Source organism: Oncorhynchus tshawytscha, unplaced genomic scaffold (genome assembly GCF_018296145.1).
Source record: "Oncorhynchus tshawytscha isolate Ot180627B unplaced genomic scaffold, Otsh_v2.0 Un_scaffold_1528_pilon_pilon, whole genome shotgun sequence".
NCBI classification, from domain to species: domain Eukaryota; kingdom Metazoa; phylum Chordata; class Actinopteri; order Salmoniformes; family Salmonidae; genus Oncorhynchus; species Oncorhynchus tshawytscha.
Genome location: NW_024609832.1, coordinates 251076 through 274329, shown reverse-complemented (window position 1 = coordinate 274329; position 23254 = coordinate 251076). Strand labels below are relative to the sequence as shown.

Here is a 23254-nt window from a genome sequence, read left to right as displayed (position 1 = left end):
ATGTTTGACCAGCAGGTGCCCACATACTTTCGGTCATGTAGTGTGTCTAATGTATGGTGTCATTTCATAGTGGTCTGAATAATATGGAGTGTTGCTGGCCTTTTACTGTGGTCAAACTGCTTAAAATGGAACCACTGGACACTGTATGGTACAAATATTGCACTGTGCAGGCAAAGCAATCAAATCGCACAACGTAAAGACTTGTGTCCAATGAGAGGCTGTAGAGAGGCTGCTCAATGTGTGTGTGTGTGTGTGTGTGTGTGTGTGTGTGTGTGTGTGTGTGTGTGTGTGTGTGTGTGTGTGTGTGTGTGTGTGTGTGTGTGTGTGTGTGTGTGTGTGTGTGTTGGTGTGTGTTGGTGTTTGTTGCTTGGTTGCTCCTCTGGTGTCGCATGGGTATGTGTTTTAAATGGAAGCCAGTCTGTTTCTGCTGATTTACTTTCTCTTTTCTCTCTCATCCAGTCCTCTTTGTTCTAGACAGAAGACACTGTCTTTTTCCCCACTGCTCTCTCTCCCTATGCTGAGCCACTTGAAAAAGACCATTGGTCAGTGGTTTCAATAGACTACTCTGGTAGCCTACTAATAAATGTTTGGCTATTTTTGTATTTATCCCAACTTCTGCCCTTTAACTAATTACCAATATGTCGACTTTGACTACACTGTGTTATATTTCCTGTCTGCCCTCAGGCACAGATCTAGGATCAGATAACCTTATGAGTATAATTTTAATTACAGATGCAAAGGTCTACACCAGGGTATTATTTGGCCCCCCAAGTTCTGAGCAAAAAAATCAAGATGTTTTTTTAAAATGTTCATTGTTGGATATACAAAAAAAAAATGTAAAAACACATGAAAATCAGCTTCAAGTGATTTTAATTTGGAAAATGTGTTCGCAAGTATTCACATGAATAATAGAGACACGTGTGTCACGTTCGTCATAACGAGGAGACCAAAGTGCAGCGTGATAAGCAAACATTCTGACCTAACCAAAATAATAAAGAAAACAAAGATAACTAAAGTCAGGGCGTGGCAACGTGATCATAAACAAATGTAAGCAAGGTTTTGAAAGTATTATGTTTTTATTCCAATATTATATCTGTTTGGGCTTATTATTTGTAATTATGTTCAGGCCCCCCAACTATCCGCTCAAGAAACAATTGGCCCACGGCTGAATCTAGTTGATGATCTCTACACCACGCAATCTAGTTGATGATCTCTACACCACGCAATCTAGTTGATGATCTCTACACCACGCAATCTAGTTGATGATCTCTACACCACGCAATCTAGTTGATGATCTCTACACCACGTAATCTAGTTGATGATCTCTACACCACGCAATCTAGTTGATGATCTCTACACCACGCAATCTAGTTGATGATCTCTACACCACGTAATCTAGTTAATGATCTCTACACCACGCAATCTAGTTGATGATCTCTACACCACACAATCTAGTTGATGATCTCTACACCACGCAATCTAGTTGATGATCTCTACACCACGTAATCTAGTTAATGATGATCTCTCTACACCACACAATCTAGTTGATGATCTCTACACCACGCAATCTAGTTGATGATCTCTACACCACGTAATCTAGTTGATGATCTCTACACCACACAATCTAGTTGATGATCTCTACACCACACAATCTAGTTGATGATCTCTACACCACGCAATCTAGTTGATGATCTCTACACCATGCAATCTAGTTGATGATCTCTACACCACGCAATCTAGTTGATGATCTCTACACCACGCAATCTAGTTGATGATCTCTACACCATGCAATCTAGTTGATGATCTCTACACCACGCAATCTAGTTGATGATCTCTACACCACGTAATCAAGTTGATGATCTCTACACCATGCAATCTAGTTGATGATCTCTACACCATGCAATCTAGTTGATGATCTCTACACCATGCAATCTAGTTGATCATCTCTACATCACGCAATCTCTACACCACGTAATCTAGTTGATGAGCTCTACACCATGCAATCTAGTTGATGATCTCTACACCACGCAATCTAGTTGATGATCTCTACACCATGCAATCTAGTTGATCATCTCTACACCACGCAATCTAGTTGATGATCTCTACACCACGTAATCTAGTTGATCATCTTTACACCACGCAATCTAGTTGATCATCTCTACACCACGCAATCTAGTTGATGATCTGTACACCACGCAGTCTAGTTGATGATCTCTACACCACGTAATCTAGCTGATGATCTCTACACCACGCAATCTAGTTGATGATCTCCGCTGGCCTACACATTGCAACTCTGCATACAGCTAGTTCAGCCCTGTTTATTTTTGTCAAATCACAGTTGTTGTCGGGACAAGAACTGCGAGGCCATTAAACCATATGACCCGATTAGAAAAATAATCTGGTTCCATGAAAACCTTTTTTTTTGCATCTGATTTATTACTATGTCATACACTACCACCAGGGAAGGGAAAGAGGATCACTGATCAGTTGTACAACTGAATGCATTCAACCGAAATGTGCCTTCCCCATTTAACCCAACCCCTCTGGTGCAGGGGGCTGCCTTAATCAACATCCACTGCACAGATGTTGTGGGTGTTAACTGCCTTGCTCAAGGCCAGAACAGCCGTTTTTTCCACCTTGCCAGCTCAGGGAGTCAAACAAGCAACCTTTCGGTTACTGTCCCAATGCTCTAACCGCTAGGCTACCTGCTACTTCCAGAGGTAGTGGTCGAGATTAGGCTGTAGCTCAGTGGGCTAACATAGAGCCTCTTCACACTTACTCCAATTTTCATCAAAATACCGTCTGCTACACATATTACTAAAACGTAAACTTGCTACATCTTGACCGCTACTTTTGGAAGAAGCGCAGGACACTCGACAGTTGCCGCCCTTGAAGCAGGACAATGTGAACAGAATTGTCTCATTGAGCCAACATTTCTACAGTTTAAATGGTAATAGTTTTAGAAACAGCTGAAATGCACAGACATGTTCCTAATATTTGAGACTTGTTTTACTGAATTTGTAGTGTGAAGAGGCTCTATGTTAGCCCACTGAGCTACAGCCTAGACATTTTTAGGGAGGTTACTCATCATCATATGAGCCTGGTTAGCGAAGGTGAGTGAAGGACAGAGTGTCTGGTCAGACCACATGTTGTCAGGGTGTGGTTGAGAGGCAGTAGGGAGGTGACTGGTTTGTCTAGTTTGCACACAGGATGGGCTGTGGTGGACGTGGACCTCAGTGGTGTGTGTGTGTGTGTGTGTGTGTGTGTAGGTAGGTAGGTAGGTTGGTTGGAATTATGTTGAATATAATAAGAAACTACAAATGAACAAAAATAGAAACGCAACATGCAATACTTTAAAAACAGTTACAGTTCAAAGAAAGAAATCAGTCAATTGAAATAAATTATTTAGGCGCTAATCTATGGATTTCACATCTCTGGGAATACAGATATGCATCTGTTGGTCACAGATACCTTAAGAAAAAAGGTAGGGGTGTGGATCAGAAAACCAGCCAGCATATGGTGTGACCACCATTTACATAATGCAGCGTGACATCTCCTTCGCATAGAGTTGATCAGGTTGTTGATTGTGGCCTGCGGAATGTTGTCCCACTCCTCTTCAATGGCTGTGCGAAGTTGCTGAATATTGGCAGGAACTGGAACATGCTGTCATACACATCGATCCAGAGTATCCCAAACAGGCTCAATGGGTGACATGTCTGGTGAGTGTGCAGGCCATGGAAGAACTGGGACATTTTCAGCATCCGGGAATTGTGTACAGATCCTTGCGACATGGGGCCGTGTATTATCATGCTGAAACAGGAGGTCATGGTGGCAGATGAATTGCACAATAATGGGCCACTGTATCTCATCACGGTATCTCTGTGCATTCAAAGTGCAATCGATAAAATGTAATCGTGTTCGTTGTCCATAGCTTATGCCTTGCCATACCATAACCCCACAACCACCATGGGCACTCTATTCAAAACGTTGACATCAGTAAACTGCTCGCCCACATGACAATACACACAATGTCTGCGTATCTAAAACCGTGATTTATCTGTGAAGAGTGGCCATCGAAGGTGAGCATTTGCCCACTGAAGTTGGTTACAACGCCGAACTGCAGTCAGGTCAAGACCCTGGTGAGGACAACAAGCACACAGATGAGCTTCCGTGAGATGGTTTCTGACAGTTTGTGTAAAAATTCTTTGGTTGTGCAAACCCACTGTTTCATCAGCTGTCCGGGTGGCTAGTCTCAGCCGATCCTGCAGGTGAAGAAGCAGGATGTGGCGTTCCTGTGGAACTACTGGGCTGACGTACTGCCAAATTCTCTAAAACGACGTTGGAGGCGGCTTATGGTAGAGAAATTAACATAAAATTTTCTGGCAACAGCTCTGGAGAAATGCTCACTAACAGTGATGTAAACAAATTTGTGCACAAAATGTTGTGTGTATGACAAACTTCTGGGATCTTTTATTTCAGCTCATAAAACATGGCACCAACACTTTATTTGTTGCGTTTATATTTTTGTTCAGAGTACATTCATTATTAATCTGACTTCATTATTATGTGAATGCTGTAGGCCCATAAGCATTTCCAACGTATCTATCCATGCGAGCCTTGCTTCACCACTGAATACTATTAAGAGGCTAAGAGACAAAATAACTAACATCTTATGTCCTAGCATTAAATGATTGAGTTGACCTTAGCTCAGAGCTGCACAATTAGAGGCCAAGCATGTGGGATGTGTAGTGTGAATAACACTTACTATTAGACCATTCACCAAATAATAATACAAAGAATATTAGCTTGTCACGTCTAATCAAGGTGGGTGGAATCAGGCGCAGAGAGCAGATAGCGATATAAAGTTTATTCTCCGGTGAACAAAACAAACACGGTCAACCCAAACACACACAGGGTGAAATTATCCAACACAGGATAACAGACTAACCGGAGAATAAGAAACACAATAACACCGACAGACGAAAATGAATGACAAAATAAACAATCCCGCACAAAACAAGGGTGGGACAACCTACATTATATACAGACACTAATTAACTAAACAACACACAGGTGAAACCAATCAGACAAAACCAACAGATACACGAAAAGGGATCGGTAGTGGCTAGTAGGACGGTGACGACGACCGCCGAGCACCGCCTGAACGGGCAGGAGAGTCAACCTCGGCGGAAGTCGTGACATAGCTTCTCTGAAATATGAGGACTACGGTTTCGTATCCATTTAAAAGTAATCCGATTTATTACAGTTATGCAATTAGAATACAATCATCAAATGGTACACACCATACCACGTCTTTAACTTCAAAAGATACAAACAAATCTAAAAGTCTATAGGCTAAGTTTAAAAAAACACACTATAGTGTAATGGAACGCTACACTAGGAGATTGGTCTACAATGTTTCAGTTTTTAATGTCACGTGCACAAGTGCAGTGAAATGTCTTTCTTGCGAGCTCTAAACCCAACAATGCAGTAATCAATAGCAATGTAATACTAAAAATAACATAAGGTAGTACAAAATAACACACGAGAAATAGAACTAAGAAGAACACTAGAAAGTAAATAAGCATACTATGTATATACAGGGTCAGTCAGTTCCAGTACCATATTTACAATGTGCCGGGACACAGGAGTGATAGAGGTATATATGTATAGGGGTAAGGGGACTAAGCATCAGGATATACAGTCCCGTTTAAAAGTATTTGCCCCCTTTTGGATTTTCTCTGTTTATGCATATTTTTTATACGGAACGTTATCAGATCTTCAACCAAAACCTAATATTAGATAAAGGGAACCTGAGTTAACAAATGTTTTTTTAAATTATACTTATTTTAATTATTTAATGAACAAAGTTATGTAACACCCAATCCCCCTTACACTCAATAACTGGTTGTGCCACCTTTAGCTGCAATGAGTGAAACCAAATGCTTCCTGTAGTTGTTGATCAGTCTGACATCTCTGTGGAGGAATTTTGGCCCACTCTTGCATGCAGAACTGATTTAACTCTACGCCATTTGTGGGTTTTCAAGCATGAACTGCTCATTTCATGTTCTGCCACAACATCTCAATTGGGATTAGGTCTGAACTTTCACTAGGCGATTCCAAAACGTACAATTTGTTGCTTTTTTGCCATTTTCATGTGGACTTGATTGTGTGTTTTGGATCATTGTCTTGCTGCATGACCCAGCTGTGCTTCAGCTTCCGCTCACAGACAGATGGCCTGACATTCTCCTGCAGAATTTTCTGATACAGAGCAGAATTCATGCTTCTGTTAGGTTCTAATTCTCAGAGTAAAAAACTCAGCAGGCATTATGGAAGCTTAACCAGGTTTATTCTTCCCAGAGGATCAATACAGCTGCATTAGACAAAACATGTTTCCACCACCACCAGTATGTATACTGTCACGGCTTTCTTCCTGGGAAGGAGAGGCGGACCAAAACGCAGCGTGGTTATAGTTCATGGTAATTTAATAAGAAAACTCAAACATGAACAAACTACAATAACAATAAACATGAAAACCGTAACAGTCCTAACTGGTGCATAAAACACAAAGACAGGAAACAATCACCCACAAAATACCCAAAGAATATGGCTGCCTAAATATGGCTCCCAATCAGAGACAACGATAAACACCTGCCTCTGATTGAGAACCAATCCAGGCAACCATAGACTTACCTAGACACCTAAAAGAACACAACCCCATAAATCTTCAAAAAACCCTAGACAAGACAAAACACATAAATCACCCATGTCACACCCTTAGGCACTCCTCCTTCTCTCCAATCCTTACATCTTTAATGGTTTGACAGGAAGACGAAGTGATGGGGTAATAAACCATTCCTTCTCCCTTAAGGTGATCTGACCTGACCTCAACACCCTTGATGCCTAATCCAAAGATATCCACCTGTATCACCTATAGCAATCCTGTGACTTCCTCCCATCTACCCAGCACATTCCAAAGCTAGTCTGGGTCCTACAGATAACCATTAACTTCTGATGTAAAAACCAGTATCTATCACCCCTCAGAGACTATAGTTTTACTTCTGATGTATCATGTCTCTAGAATAGCAATGTTCAAAGTTTAACCAGGAATCCAACAGTTCCTTCTATTAAGGCAAGTTGTTCAGGTCCTGGGGCAGCAAAGCATCCCCAAAGCATCCCACTACCACCACCATGCTTGACCGTTGGTGTGAGGTTCTTACTGTGGATGCAGTGTTTGGTTTTCGCAAGGCATAATGGGACCCATGTCGTCCAAGAAGTTTACTCAAGTTTGCCAAAAAAGCACCTGGAAGCACCTGGATGATCATCAAGACGCTTGGAAGAATGTTCTATGGACAGATGATTCAAAAGTATAACTTTTTGGATGACATGGGTCCCATTATTCCTGGCGAAAACCAAACACTGCGTAGCTCTTTATGCATTTTTGAAGCAATCCAAACATGACAATTTAATTCACACAATAACATTAATTTCGTCGATTTCACGTTTTCATCTGTCTTCACACCTCACAGGGGTCTGTGAGAACATCCCTTCCTGTAGAAGGCCACCGACAAGGTGTGTTTGACCCCTGTGATACCCCACAAACAGTAACGACTTTAGCATGTAAATCTTGGTGGGGCAAACTCACAAAAAATGTTTTAGATGCATGCCAGCAAAGCCACTACACAATACATTAATTGGACACTAATGTTGACAAACGGTGCCCACAAAATTTCAGGCCTACATGAAAATGTCCCAACAGCAAAGTCCCAAAAGCAATCCCAACATCTTACCATTGCTACACCTGGCTATCAGCTGAGCCTTGTCTGGCAGCGAAACAGTTCATTCAGCCTCATTTGCAACCTTTAAAAAAACATAGCTGATATGGCTGACTTGCTTAAACAAATGTGGTTTCTACTTACAATTGAGATGTGCAAACTATGGTATAAGGGGACGACAAGCGGATAAGAGGTCCGTAATTTCGACTAAGACATTAATGAACTAGCTAGGACGAACATAGCCAATATAACTATTTGTTCAGCACTTTTGAAATGTACAGCGACAGAATTCAGAACATGGGCCATTCATACAGTATTGTCCCTGTACACCAAGTCAGAATCCGTAGGGTAAATAAAAGAGGCATATAAGCAGACAATGAAAGCTCTTACAATATTCAATGATTACATTTCTCTAGAACAGGCTATAGGCTACATCTGCACCACCAAGTCAGAACAGTAAGCTAAATTATGAAGGGAAAAGGGACCAAATTATTAGGGTGAGGCACATGGGCTACTAACAGCTTACTACCCAACATGTACTTAGCATTACTTTCTTAGCTACAGTATACATGTCTCCCTGGCATATTACGTCATTTATGCAGCAGCATACAATACATTTTTGGACTCACCTTGTTTTGCTGGACTCACTTGAACAGGAAGGTGGCGCGGCGGGCCTTCGTGGGCAAATTTTGTCATCAAACTTTGTCATCAAAGTCTGGCTTCTCTGGATTTATGGTGCATTCAAGACAACTGGGAACTCAGAAAAAAAACCAAGGTTGAATCATGACGTTAGTGTTCTTCAGGTCGGAGCTCTAGCTCCGATTTGAGAATTTCGAGTTGGATGATCAATTCAAAACTTGTTTTCCCAGTCGGAGTTCATTTTTTCCCCGAGTTCCCAGTTGTCTTGAATTTACTGAAGTCTGAGATGACCCATTTCGGAGTTTCCAGTTGTTTTGAACGCAGCAGAAGTCATGCTGGATTGACAGCATGGCTAATGTTGATTGTTTATCCTTTTAAGCTTGGAAAAGAGACCTTTAAACCCAGACTTGGACCACACATCCACTCCACTGAATAGTAGGCTAGTGATTGCTTTGTAATGCTCGCAGCCACTGATTCCTTCCAAACCACTCATTGTTGAATTTGAGATTTCCAACTTGTTGTGTAATGTTTATGTCCACTGGCCGATGAGCACCAATACATTTTATCTATAATTTCTCAACATAATTTATTTTCATATGACAAGGTTTGAAAAGGATTTGCCAGTATATTGTTGACTTGATTCATGATGATGACCGCTAGCTTGCAGGTAAGATTTTGAAAGTGTGATGTTAACATGATCAGTCCAATCAAAACTACCGTACATATAACGTAATTTGGCATAATTTTATCTGTGGCCAATGGCCTTGAGCCTTCTTGGATGGGCACTTCTAACGTGACTATAACAGCACCCAGGTGGCTTGAATTTTCGAGCTCTCCCCGGCAGATATTGCGGTAACGTAGTGTCCCCATGAGTGACAAAACACTGAGCCAATCACGGCACAACTAGAGAACATTACAAACCCCTAGGCTCCATATTTTTCCGCTGGCTGCCCCACCACCACAGAAAGCACTGAGCTTGGCTGAAACACCTGCATGTTGGAGGTGACATACTTTCTTTTTCTTTTTTAAGTTGATTGCCAACTGAAATGTGACACGGAATAATGCCAAAATAACATGCAAAACAGGCAACACAAAATAAACAGGTGGGTCTCTGCCTGCCCTGAATGACGGGTTGCCACTGCCTACAAATGGTCAGCTATTCAAATAATGTCTTACATCGTGATTTAGTCATCAGGCTGGGCCTCCGGGCGGCTTCACCTTCTCTCATTCTATCATAACTACACCATCAATGCTTCGAGAGTGATGGTAACAAACTATTTGATTCACATCAGCTTAACATTATTATCAATCACATGTATTTATAACGCCCTTCTTACATCAGCTGATGTCACCAAGTGCTGTACAGAAACCCAGCCTAAAACCCCAAACGGCAAGCAATGCAGGTGTAGAAGCGCAGTGGCTAGGAAAAACAATAGAAAGGCCAGAACCTAGGAAGAAACCTAGAGAGGAACCAGGCTATGACGGGTGGCCAGTCCTCTTCTGGCTGTGCCGGGTGGAGATTATAACAGAACATGGCCAAAATGTTCAAACGTTCATAGATGACCAGCATGGTCAAATAATAATAAGGAGTAATCAGGAGTAAATGTCAGGTGGCTTTTCATAGCCGATCATTCAGAGTATCTCTACCGCTCCTGCTGAGAGTTGAAAACAGCAGGTCTGGGACAGGTAGCACGTCTGGTGAACAGGTCAGGGTTCCATAGACGCAGGCAGAACAGTTGAAACTGGAGGAGCATGACCAGGTGACACCGTGATTTGATTGTGAAATAGAAAAAAAGCACAACATTGTCAGAATCACTGATCAATAAATCCTATTGATCAGAGTGTAATAGGAGTAATATATATTAAATAATTATGAGATATCCCTTATTAAGTATTACTTTCCATAAAGCACAAGTCAACTGCTGAAACGTTAGGACTTCTTGACTTGTATGACATAATAATGTGGTATGTCTATATTTTCCTAATAGCAAGACTAGTCTTAATTTTACTGGCGTGTACATATATGTAAATGTCAGGGATTTTGCATAGACACTCCTCTGCCTACTAGTAGCCAGTCCGGCTCTGCCACTAAGCTATCTATAAATGAACGGGGCTCTACTGGATATCCTCCTGCACTCACAACGGCAATTTTGGAACATCCCATCTTCATGTCACTTCGGCTCACTTGACGAATTGAAGAGGTCGGGCTGCGCTTGAGAACAAGCGATTTAATAGGTTATTAGTTGAAATATAAAAGAAAAATCGAAACAAGCAAGCTATCAAATCAACGAATAACCGTCCGTAACCTATCATTGTTGTTTAGAAGAGAAAATTAAATCTCCTGACTCCAACGTATTCCACGGTAAGTAGGCTAAAGTGCGTAGGCTTTAAGTGCGTACTAGGCTTTTTTTTACTACCAAAGTGAATTCCCACTGTCAAAGTTCCGCAATAGGAGTTACGGTGCTGATATCTGTGCATACATAGGCTACTCTTCAGAAATGTGTTTTGTAGGCGTCACGGATTAGCCTGAAACTCCTTGTCATGTTTTCACAATCTAACGGTAATTCTGTACAGTGTATTAACATCAACTCGCTTGCCAAGTCTGACCAGTTGAGGATTTCTAATTTTCAGCCATCAATTTCCTTTGTTTCCTGTAGCCTATTGTCACTGGATCGATTGCTTTCATTTTACGCTGGCGACTCAAACCCAATCTTGCTTTTGCCATTAGTTTTTCCCCGTTAACGTTTAGTAATGACCTGTCAAACACACTCCAGTAATGGCTGAAATAGGCTCAAAGCAATACAATGTTTTTGCATCTCAGGCGATTTTGGCGATTGCCCAAACCCGCATTCGAACCCTGGCCCAGCGACTATCAAGCCAACACTTAAACTGCTAGGTCAAGAGATCTGAACCTTTTGACAAGGTGGCTAGGTATTGGTTAAGGTTGCTATTTTACTTGCTGTCCCCACGCCTCTCTATACCAGTGGTTCCCAACCTTTTTCGGTTTCCAAACCACCAAACTGAATTTTTCTCTGCCCGGATTACCCCTGAAGTACCCCCTCATGTGCATTTTACCAGTATGTCTATGGTCTCCTCTTCTCAACTATCCTCTGTGGAAAAGCCAAGTACCCCCAGGGGTCCTACTACCCCTGGTGGGGAACCAATGCTCTATATCAAGTCCCTCCCCACTGGGCAGAAACTGGTTGAATCAACATTGTTTCCACTTAATTTCAACAAAAATAAATGAATGTTATGATGTTGAATCAATGTGGAAACTGGATTGCATTGCGTTTGCAAAAAGTAATCAATGTAAGGGAATTTCATGTTTTTTTCACACAATAAAAAAAAAAAAAAAACGAAATCCAATGTCATGGTGACATGTTCTGGTGATTTCATGTTAGTTGACAACTCAACCAAATGTTAATCAAAAATAGACATTGAACTGTATGTACCCAGTTGGTCACATCTACATGCCTCTGCAAGGGCGTCATTCCCACATCTGTCACCAACTTCACCTCGGACACAGCGACTGTCAAACAACCACTTTAACCGTTAGGCCAAGAGATCTGAACCTATGTAGGCTATAGATGGGTGTAATTTAGAGCCAGGCGGGGAAAAAATGATTATAAGGGGAATTATAATGGTAGGCCTGATCACCGACAACGATGAGACAGCCTATAGGAAGGAGGTCAGAGACCTGACCGTGTGGTGCAATGACAACAACCTCTCCCTCAACATGATCAAGACAAAGGAGATGATTGTGGACTACAGGAAAAGGAGGACCGAGCACACCCCATTCTCATCGATCGGGCTGTAGTGGAGCAGGTTGAGAGCGTTATGTTCCCTGGCGTCCGCATCACCAACAAACTAACATGGTCCAAGCACACCAAGACAGATGACAAAACCTATTCCCCCTTAGGAGACTGAAAAGATTTGGCATGGGTCCTTAGATCCTCAGAAGGTATTACAGCTGCCCCTTCGAGAGCATCCTGACGGCTTGCATCACTGCCTGGTATGGCAATTGCTCGGCCTCCGACCGCAAGGCACTACAGAGGGTAGTGCGTACGGCCCAGTACATCACCGGGGCCAAGCTTTCTGCCATCCAGGACCTCTATACCAGGCGGTGTCAGAGGAAGACCCTAAAAATTGCCAAAAACTCCAGCCACCCATGTCATACACTGTTCTCTCTGCTACCGCACGGCAAGCGGTACCGGAGCGCCAAGTCTAGGTCCAAGAGGCTTCTAAACATATTCTACCCCTAAGCCATAAGACTCCTGAACAGCTAATGAAATGTCTACCCAGACTATTGCTCCCCCCTCCCCGTATCGGTACCCCCTGTATATAGCCCCGCTATTGTTACAGTGCCTTGCGAAAGTATTCGGCCCCCTTGAACTTTGCGACCTTTTGCCACATTTCAGGCTTCAAACATAAAGATATAAAACTGTATTTTTTTGTGAAGAATCAACAACAAGTGGGACACAATCATGAAGTGGAACGACATTTATTGGATATTTCAAACTTTTTAAACAAATCAAAAACTGAAAAATTGGGCGTGCAAAATTATTCAGCCCCCTTAAGTTAATACTTTGTGGCGCCACCTTTTGCTGCGATTACAGCTGTAAGTCGCTTGGGGTATGTCTCTTATCAGTTTTGCACATCGAGAGACTGAAATGTTTTCCTATTCCTCCTTGCAAAACAGCTCGAGCTCAGTGAGGTTGGATGGAGAGCATTTGTGAACAGCAGTTTTCAGTTCTTTCCACAGATTCTCGATTGGATTCAGGTCTGGACTTTGACTTGGCCATTCTAACACCTGGATATGTTTATTTTTGAACCATTCCATCGTAGATTTTGCTTTATGTTTTGGATCATTGTCTTGTTGGAAGACAAATCTCCATCCCAGTCTCAGGTCTTTTGCAGACTCCATCAGGTTTTCTTCCAGAATGGTCCTGTATTTGGCTCCATCCATCTTCCCATCAATTTTAACCATCTTCCCTGTCCCTGCTGAAGAAAAGCAGGCCCAAACCATGATGCTGCCACCACCATGTTTGACAGTGGGGATGGTGTGTTCAGGGTGATGGGCTGTGTTGCTTTTACGCCAAACATAACGTTTTGCATTGTTGCCAAAAAGTTCAATTTTGGTTTCATCTGACCAGAGCACCTTCTTCCACATGTTTGATGTGTCTCCCAGGTGGCTTGTGGCAAACTTTAAACAACACTTTTTATGGATATCTTTAAGAAATGGCTTTCTTCTTGCCACTCTTCCATAAAGGCCAGATTTGTGCAATATACGACTGATTGTTGTCCTATGGACAGAGTCTCCCACCTCAGCTGTAGATCTCTGCAGTTCATCCAGAGTGATCATGGGCCTCTTGGCTGCATCTCTGATCAGTCTTCTCCTTGTATGAGCTGAAAGTTTAGAGGGACGGCCAGGTCTTGGTACATTTGCAGTGGTCTGATACTCCTTCCATTTCAATATTATCGTTTGCACAGTGCTCCTTGGGATGTTTAAAGCTTGGGAAATCTTTTTGTATCCAAATCCGGCTTTAAACTTCTTCACAACAGTATCACGGACCTGCCTGGTGTGTTCCTTGTTCTTCATGATGCTCTCTGCGCTTTTAACGGACCTCTGAGACTATCACAGTGCAGGTGCATTTATACGGAGACTTGATTACACAGAGGTGGATTGTATTTATCATCATTAGTCATTTAGGTCAACATTGGATCATTCAGAGATCCTCACTGAACTTCTGGAGAGAGTTTGCTGCACTGAAAGTAAAGGGGCTGAATAATTTTGCACGCCCAATTTTTCAATTTTTGATTTGTTAAAAAAGTTTGAAATATCCAATAAATGTCGTTCCACTTCATGATTGTGTCCCACTTGTTGTTGATTCTTCACAAACAAATACAGTTTTATATCTTTATGTTTGAAGCCTGAAATGTGGCAAAATGCCGCAAAGTTCAAGGGGGCCGAATACTTTCGCAAGGCACTGTATTTACTGTGTTGTCTAATTATTTGTCACGCTTCTCTTAATTTTGGATTGGACTGCATTGTTGGTTAAGGGCTTGTAAGTAAGCTTTTCTCTGTAAGGTCTACCTACACCTGTTCTATTTGGAGCATGTGACAAATAAAATTAGATTTGAAGCCCCAATACAATTCTGAAGTTGGGCCTACATCCACAGTGTGATTTCAACTGATTTTGCTGTATATTCTAAAATTAATTAATTATTGTCTTTTGTTGAAATAACGACATTCCAACCATGTTCACCATTATCCAGTCCAATTGTGGCATGATTCCACTATTTATCAGTTTGCATCAGTTTCAATGCAGGACTTTTATTTTGAAGGCGAACCGCTGATTTGAGTATTGATGCTAAACGCTACTGTTGTTGACTTTACAGTCGTGGCGTTTCACTATCGGAAGTGCGGAGTTCCGACTGAGACTTTTTTTTGGGGGGCCTCTTTCTTTTTAAATTTTTTACAAATATTTTTATTATTAACAACAAATCAATACATAAAGCACATGAGAGAACACAAGCATACATAGATTACAAACAATGGACAATCGCGCTAGGAGTTCCGACTGAGACGTTTCACTTGAACGACCCTCCAAGTCGTAATTCAAATGAGAATCGCTGAGAAAATGTTGTTACTCCAGTTGTGATGTTTCACCACTGACGTTTCATCTTTTCAACCAAAAGATGATGACAAATACGCTTTTGACAATTAGCCTCTAAACGTATCAATGTGGATAATGTAGATAGTTTGACCATATTGTCAATGTTAAGCGAGCTAGCTAACTTTTTTTATTTGCATCGTTAGCTACCTTATCAATTTATTCAGTCTATATGTAGCCGATGTGAAATGGCTAGCCAGTTAGCGCTAGTAGGGTTTCAATCGGTGACGTCACTTGCTCTGAGACCTTCAAGTAGTGGTTCCCCTTGCTCTGCAAGGGCCGCGCCTTTTGTGGAGCGATGCTTCGAGGGTGACTGACGTGTGCAGAGCGTCCCAGGTTCGCGCCCAAGTCCGGGTGAGGGGACGGGCGTAAAGTCTATACTGTTACATATACTTATTTTTCAAATTGTAATATTTTTTTAACTATATTTGTGGCTATGGAATCCTGACCTGTTCACCGGAGGTGCTACCTGTCCCAGACCTATTATTTCACCATGCTGGTCATTTATGAACATTTGAACATCTTGGCCATGTTCTGTTATAATCTCCACCCGGCACAGCCAGAAGAGGACTGGCCACCCCTCATAGCCTGGTTTCTTCCTAGGTTTTGGCCTTTCTAGGGAGTTTTTCCTAGCCAACGTGCTTCAACACCTGCATTGCTTGCTGTTTGGGGTTTTAGGCTGGGTTTCTGTACAGCACTTTGAGATATCAGCTGATGTACGAAGGGCTATATAAATTGATTTGATTTAAAATAAATAAATTAAGCCAAAGAACTGTCCCCTAACTGTCCTGTTGCACTCTTTCACTCTCTTTTTGTCTCTATGCCTCTCTCTGTCACTCTCTCTCTAGCCTGCAGTCATGACCGAGAACATTCGTATCAACAATCCCAATGTGAAGTACACAGATACACACATCGAGGCTCAGTACTGCTACCATACTACTGCTGTACGCAGGGACGGAGACACACTCACAGTAAGTTTCTCTCTCTCACACAAACACACACACACACACACCAGCATCACCTATCTAATTTCTAACTGTGTAAATCTCTCCACTCCACCCCTCCAGGTGACCCCGTCCGTTAGTGAGCTTGAGTTCCGTACTGAGCGACATGTCCCCAGGCTGGGGGTGATGCTAGTTGGCTGGGGAGGAAACAATGGGACCACCGTCACCGCTGCTGTACTGGCCAACAGACTGGGACTCACCTGGAGAACCAAAACTGGAGAACAGGTAAGGTGGTGTGTGTGTCGTTGATCCTACTTTGTGACCGTTTTATAGCATATTTTCAAAAGACATGTTTCTCTTCTGATGCAGAGCACAGTGATGGGTTCACACACACACACACACACACACACACACACACACTGATATGATGGGTTTAGTGGAGTTTTAACATTGACTGACACACTAACGTTTACAACACAGGCAGTCCTTTATATGGGCATCATTACTTCCCCAAATGTGTCCTTTTTTTTCCTGTTTGAAAAAATTCCTCAAATCATTCTTCATTTAATGCAGATATTCAAAGTTGGGGTCGCGGGGGGAATTGCAGTGGGCTAGCCAAAACAAATTTAAAAGTCAACATTATTGTATAGGATAATATAAAATGTTTTTGAGAAAGATCCTTTAAAAAATAATTGAGTACATTTAATTTATTGTTTTTCTTAATTTTGATAAGAGAGATAAAAATGTAGTGAATCGAAGGTTACTTGTTGATGTACAAATCCAAATGTAATTTTTTTAATGTAAGGTTGACATTAGATTTCAGGTGGGGTCGGCTGAAATTCTGGCGGGAAAAGAAGGAGTCCCTGTAGAAAACGTTTGAATACCACTGATTTAGTGTGTTGTTATTATTCAAGACTTGTTATTTATTTTTGTTCTGTGTCTATTTTATTACCCTCTCCCCCTTTTCGAACCCCCCTCCCCCTTCCCAGAAAGCCAACTACTATGGTTCCCTCTTCCAGTCCTCAACTGTGTGTTTAGGTGAGGGGCCAGATGGAAAGGAAGTTAACATTCCGTTCCGTGACCTCCTACCCATGATGCACCCTAATGATATCGTCTTTGATGGTAAAGGAGTATGTGTGTATGTAATAAGAGAAGGAATGCTGACCCTAGGTCAGTTCTTCAGGGGCCACTTTGGAGAAGGAAAAGTTAAAAGTCTCCATGTGGACTGTCTGTCTGTCAGGCTCGTTATTTAACCTCCTGTTTAACCTCCTCCATTATTCAGCACTGCCCTGGAGGCAGAGGTAGAGTACACACCTCTGGTCCTCTAGTCTAACTGGTCCTCTATGTTCTTTTGGGCCTGTCTGACGGGTTTTCTTTTAAGAGACATTAGGCTTGTAAAACTTTAGCTAGCTAATTAAATAAAGAGAGAGAGTGTGTGTGTGTCAGGCTGGGACATCTCATCCATGGATCTGGGCAGTGCGATGGAGAGAGCCGAGGTCCTTGATTGGTCCCTCCAGGAGAAGCTCCGCCCACACATGAGCCACCTCCGACCCCGGGCCTCCATCTATATCCCAGAATTCATAGCTGCCAACCAGGCGGGCCGAGCAGACAACGTTCTGAAAGGGACCATGGCTGAACAGGTACGCTCAATCCCAAGTAGTGTGTGTGTGTGCCTCGTACACCCTGTCCCCTAACCCTTTAGCTCTTACCCCATATACCCTAGACCCTATGTGTCTCTGGGTGTCTGAGTAGTGATTCTTCTCTCTCTCCCTGCAGGTGGAGCAGATCAGAGCAGACATTCAGGACTTCCGGCATTCAAGCGGCGTGGACAAGGTCATCGTTTTGTGGACGGCCAACACCGAACGTTTCTGTGACCTCACAGCCGGGGTCAACGACACGGCCAAGAATCTCCTGGCTGCCATACAGGTAGAGATCTGACGGATCTATTCTATCTATACTATTATGTCTGTCTCGCTCTCGCCTTCTCTCTCTCTTACTCTCTCTCTCTACTCTCTGTCTCTATCAGTCAGGTGGGGAGGTGTCTCCCTCTACTTTGTTTGCTGTAGCCAGTATCCTGGAGGGCTGTGCCTACATTAACGGTTCTCCCCAGAACACGTTTGTCCCTGGGGCGATAGAGCTGGCTGTGGAAAGAAACGTGTTCATAGCAGGAGACGACTTCAAGTCTGGTCAGACAAAGATCAAGTCAGTCCTGGTCGACTTCCTCATCAGTGCTGGGATCAAGGTGAGAGGTCGACCCAGTCCATTTGATGTTTCATTCACTTCAATAGGACTTCTGTTCTGTGAACAGTTCCAGTTCCACTTTTACAATGACAAAGTACATAATTATACAATTACTAAGTTATTCTAAAATGACTATACAACATGTTAAAACACTGTTATTACAACAATTGTACCCAGGTAAAAGGGCAATTTCATGTGTGTAACACTAGGTTAATACCAGACTGTAAAATAACGTGTTGCCGTCTGTTGCCATGACAGCCCACCTCCATTGTCAGCTACAATCACCTTGGCAACAACGATGGTATGAACCTCTCAGCACCGCAGCAGTTCCGCTCCAAGGAGATCTCCAAGAGCAATGTGGTGGATGACATGGTCAACTCCAACCCTATACTGTACCACAATGGGGAGAAACCTGACCACTGTGTAAGTCTGTGTGTGTGTGTGTGTGTAACACAGAGAAACCTGATCTGAATTAAGAGTTGAATGTGTGTTTTTTCATACCTGGTAGATATCAATAGCACTGCATTTTGTTTTACTAAGTGGCAGAAAGTATCCGTAGTTTTTCTTGAGAAATAGTTGATTCTGTTGTCTTGCTGTGTGTGTGTGTGTGTGTAGGTGGTGATTAAGTATGTACCGTATGTGGGGGACAGTAAGAGGGCGATGGATGAATACACCTCTGAGATCATGATGGGAGGAACCAACACTATCGCAATGCACAACACCTGTGAGGTGAGTCTCTCACTCACTCACTCACTCACTCACTCACTCACTCACTCACTCACTCACTCACTCACACCTACACCTCAACCTGATTTTTTTCTAACAAAAGGTCTCTCTCTCCAGGATTCTCTGCTAGCCAGTCCTATCATCCTGGACCTGGTCCTCCTCACAGAGTTGTGTCAGCGTGTATGTGTTCGGCCCCAAGGATCAGAGACCTTCCAGTCCTTCCACAGTGTCCTGGCTATCCTCTCCTTCATGTGTAAAGCTCCCCTCGTCCCCCCTGGGGCCCCGCTGGTCAATGCCTACTTCAGACAGAGAGCCTGCATTGAGAACATCATGAGGTCAGAACACCTACCACCCTGTCTTGTTAGGGATTTGTCTTAGTGGTCACCAATCATAATGTTTGTTACTGAACTTCCCGTCGCTCTTGTCCAATAATAATGTTGTACCGGTCTCTGTGGTTATATTCCTTCAGTTTTGCAACTGACTAGGTATCCCTTTTCCCTTTCAGAGCGTGCCTTGGTCTCCCCCCTCAGAACCACATGCACCTGGAGCACAAGCTGCAGAGGGGCTTCCTGCCTCGCCACGACAACCGTATCTACGACAATGTGGCTACCAAGAGGTTCCTAAGCAACGGTTACCACGCCTCCCAACAGAATGGTGTCTGCGCACACGTGGTGAAAGAGGCAACGATTGGATAATGGCTGCAGATTAGGTCTCTGTCATCACGGGGAAGATTCTAGAAGTGTCCACAGCCACAGAGAAACAATTACATCCATAGTTTAGTTTATTAGGACCCCCATTAGCTGTTGCACATGCAGCAGCCACTCTTCCACGGGTTACACACTATTACATATTTAGATACTTATATACAGTGCAGTTAAATTAGATCCATAGAAAGTTAGCCAAACTCTTTATACAGCATACTGTATAATGATCATGTTTTATTTGACCTATTTGTGTAAGATACATACAGTAGGAAACAACCTCTAGTTGGCTTTAACCATTGTCACTTTTGGACAACCAGTTTAATATTCTGTGGTTTTAGACTCTTATTGCTGATATACATACAAACTTAACCAACATTTGTTCCAATGATACAGTGGGGAGAACAAGTATTTGATACACTGCCGATTTTGCAGGTTTTCTTACTTACAAAGCATGTAGAGGTCTGTCATTTGTATCATAGGTACACTTCAACTGTGAGAGACGGCATCTAAAACACAAATCCAGAAAATGTATGATTTTTAAGTAAATAATTAGCATTTTATTGCATGACACATGACAAGTATTTGATACATCAGAAAAGCAGAACTTAATAGTTGGTACAGAAACCTTTGTTAGCAATTACAGAGATCATACGTTTCCTGTAGTTCTTGACCAGGTTTGCACACACTGCCGCAGGGATTTTGGCCCACTCCTCCATACAGACCTTCTCCAGATCTTTCAGGTTTCGGGGCTGTCGCTGGGCAATACGGATTTTCAGCTCCCTCCAAAGATTTTCTATTGGGTTCAGGTCTGGAGACTGGCTAGGCTACTCCAGGACCTTGAGATGCTTCTTACGGAGCCACTCCTTAGTTGCCCTGGCTCTGTGTTTTGGGTCGTTGTCATGCTGGAAGACCCAGCCACGACCCATCTTCAATGCTCTTACTGAGGGAAGGAGGTCGTTGGCCAAGATCTCGCGATACATGGCCCCATCCATCCTCCCCTCAATACGGTGCAGACGTCCAGTCCCCTTTGCAGAAAAGCATCCCCAAAGAATGATGTTTCCACCTCCATGCTTCACGGTTGGGATGGTGTTCTTGGGGTTGTACTCATCCTTCTTCTTCCAAACACGGCGAGTGGAGTTTAGACCAAAAAGCTATTTTTGTCTCATCAGACCACATGACCTTCTCCCATTCCTCCTCTGGATCACCCAGATGGTCATTGGCAAACTTCAGATAGTCCTGGACATGCGCTGGCTTGAGCAGGGGGACCTTGCGTGCGCTGCAGGATTTTAATCCATGACGAAGTAGTGTGTTACTAATGGTTCTCTTTGAGACTGTGGTCCCAGCTCTCTTCAGGTCATTGACCAGGTCCTGCCGTGTAGTTCTGGGCTGATCCCTCACCTTCCTCATGATCATTGATGCCCTATGAGGTGAGATCTTGCATGGAGCCCCAGACCGAGGGTGATTGACCATCATCTTGAACTTCTTCCATTTTCTAATAATTGCGCCAACAGTTGTTGCCTTCTCACCAAGCTGCTTGCCTATTGTCCTGTAGCCCATCCCAGCCTTGTGCAAGTCTACAATTTAACCCTGATGTCTTTACACAGCTCTCTGGTCTTGGCCATTGTGGAGAGGTTGGAGTCTGTTTGATCGAGTGTGTGGACAGGTGTCTTTCGTACAAGTAACGAGTTCAAACAGGTGCAGTTAATACAGGTAATGAGTGGAGAACAGGAGGGCTTCTTAAAGAAAAACTAACAGGTCTATGAGAGCTGGAATTCTTACTGGTTGGTAGGTGATCAAATACTTATGTCATGCAATAAAATGCAAATGAATTACTTAAAAATCATACAATGTGTTTTTCTGGATTTTGTTTTAGATTCCGTCTCTCACAGTTGAAGTGTACCTATGATGATAAAAAAAAATACAGACCTCTACATGCTTTGTAAGTAGGAAACACTGACGATTTTGCAGGTTATTGTTCTCCCCACTGTATGTTACATGCAATGTTACCCTACCATCCCTACCCTGATTGGAGTAAACTAACAGACTAACAATACTGCTACTTGCAGCTATTTTCGCACACATCTACGATGTCCGTATTTAAACAATTACACATATATTCCTAATTTCCCCTTTCTTCAAGTGATGGATTGTCACCCACAGCGGCCAATCCACCATTCCTTTTGATCTTAAATCCAACCCTCCAATGTCCACAGATTAACCCATCTTTCCCAGTATAATGACATTTTTATACTTCCTTTTGCAATACATTCCTCCATTTTACTATGCTGTCTTTTTGAGTGTCCTTGTAACATTTCTACTGATATTGCCCAAAAAATAAAGAGTATAATCATATTTCCCATTAACTGATCCTGTTTTTTCAGTTGTCTTAACAATACAGTTTGCATGTCCCTGATTTTATAACATAACAACCATACCTGGACCTGACTCCAAAAGTGAGCCACCAATAGACAGTACCAGAAAATATATCCTAGTGATTCTGCTTCCTCGTGGCAGTCTGCACAAGGCTGACTGCTCAATGTCCCATATATTGAGCATTATTTTTGTAGAAAGTATTTTTATGTAATAGTTTAAATTGAAACAAACGGATTGATGTCACTTGTTGTTTTATGTCAGTTCATAGACCCGATGCCAAGGTATTGGGACATCAAAAACTTGTTCCCAACTGACTAGAATTTTTACACAAGTATTGCTGTCAAACCTTTTGACTTCATTCATTCAATTTTTTAAGCTATTTTTTTTTTATGGGGGGAGACTAATTCTTTAATTTCTTGTTTGAGTAATTTTCTCTTCCAATTTTGTGGCAGAGCCACAATGCATTGTAATTTTTTATCGAGCATACACCTCCATATACTGTTAGCTGCTTGTGTGACAATTTGACCATTCCTGTTTACAATGACCTTCATAAACATTATCCCATTGTACATTTCTTCCCACCCCAAAATGTTTCTCTATCAGTACATTGGAGTTTAGCCATATTATTTGCTGTCATATTAGTTCTCCCTTTTCTGGAGGAGGAAAGTGAAAGACTTTAAAAAGGAGGATACTTTAAAACAGGGACCCATTGCCAATCAAATGAAAATGTTTAATATGCAAAGAGCCCACTCAAACACAGGATGGGCCTCGCTTAGTAGCTTGCTAGAAAACCAATTTGGATTTAGATACAATGGAGACTTTAAGAGAGAGGTTTAATGCCGTAATATTTAATAGTTTGAACCCTACAAACTCATGTTGGTTATATAAATATGCTCGTTTAACCTTTTCTGGTCTGCCATTCCAAATAATATGAAATATTTTTTGCCCCCATGATTTGAAAAAGGATTCTCCTGGAGACGGTAGAGCCATGGAATAAATATGTAAACTGCAATATCACGAGATAATTAATCAGGGTCATTTTCCCTTAATAGATAGGTGTTTGCCTTTCCACTGTTTTCAAGATTCTATCTATTTTGCTTTCGATCGAAGTTAATAGTTGCAAGATCGCTCAACTTTTCCAGGATATGTTACATCAAGCACAGGAACTTCACCATCCG

The 23254-nt window shown here is 42.3% G+C and overlaps 1 protein-coding gene across 3 annotated transcripts; it reads left to right on the top strand.

Moving 5' to 3' along the window:
* The first annotated feature begins 10500 nt into the window (after positions 1 to 10500).
* On the top strand, positions 10501 to 19722 carry LOC112235117 (inositol-3-phosphate synthase 1-A). Of its 3 annotated transcripts, none has more exons than XM_042319536.1 (11): positions 10501 to 10776; positions 15937 to 16059; positions 16156 to 16317; positions 17022 to 17070; positions 17479 to 17672; positions 17809 to 17958; positions 18059 to 18274; positions 18532 to 18696; positions 18889 to 19002; positions 19117 to 19334; positions 19505 to 19722. In XM_042319536.1, the coding sequence occupies exons 2-11, from the start codon at positions 15946 to 15948 to the stop codon at positions 19692 to 19694; spliced, it is 1572 nt and encodes a 523-aa protein (XP_042175470.1). In that variant the 5' UTR covers positions 10501 to 10776; positions 15937 to 15945; the 3' UTR covers positions 19695 to 19722. The 3 variants fall into 3 exon arrangements, with proteins under 3 accessions (XP_042175470.1, XP_042175468.1, XP_042175469.1); XM_042319534.1 differs by having other exon boundaries at positions 17022 to 17154; XM_042319535.1 differs by lacking the exon at positions 10501 to 10776 and adding an exon at positions 15424 to 15442 and having other exon boundaries at positions 17022 to 17154.
* Positions 19723 to 23254: the final 3532 nt, after the last annotated feature.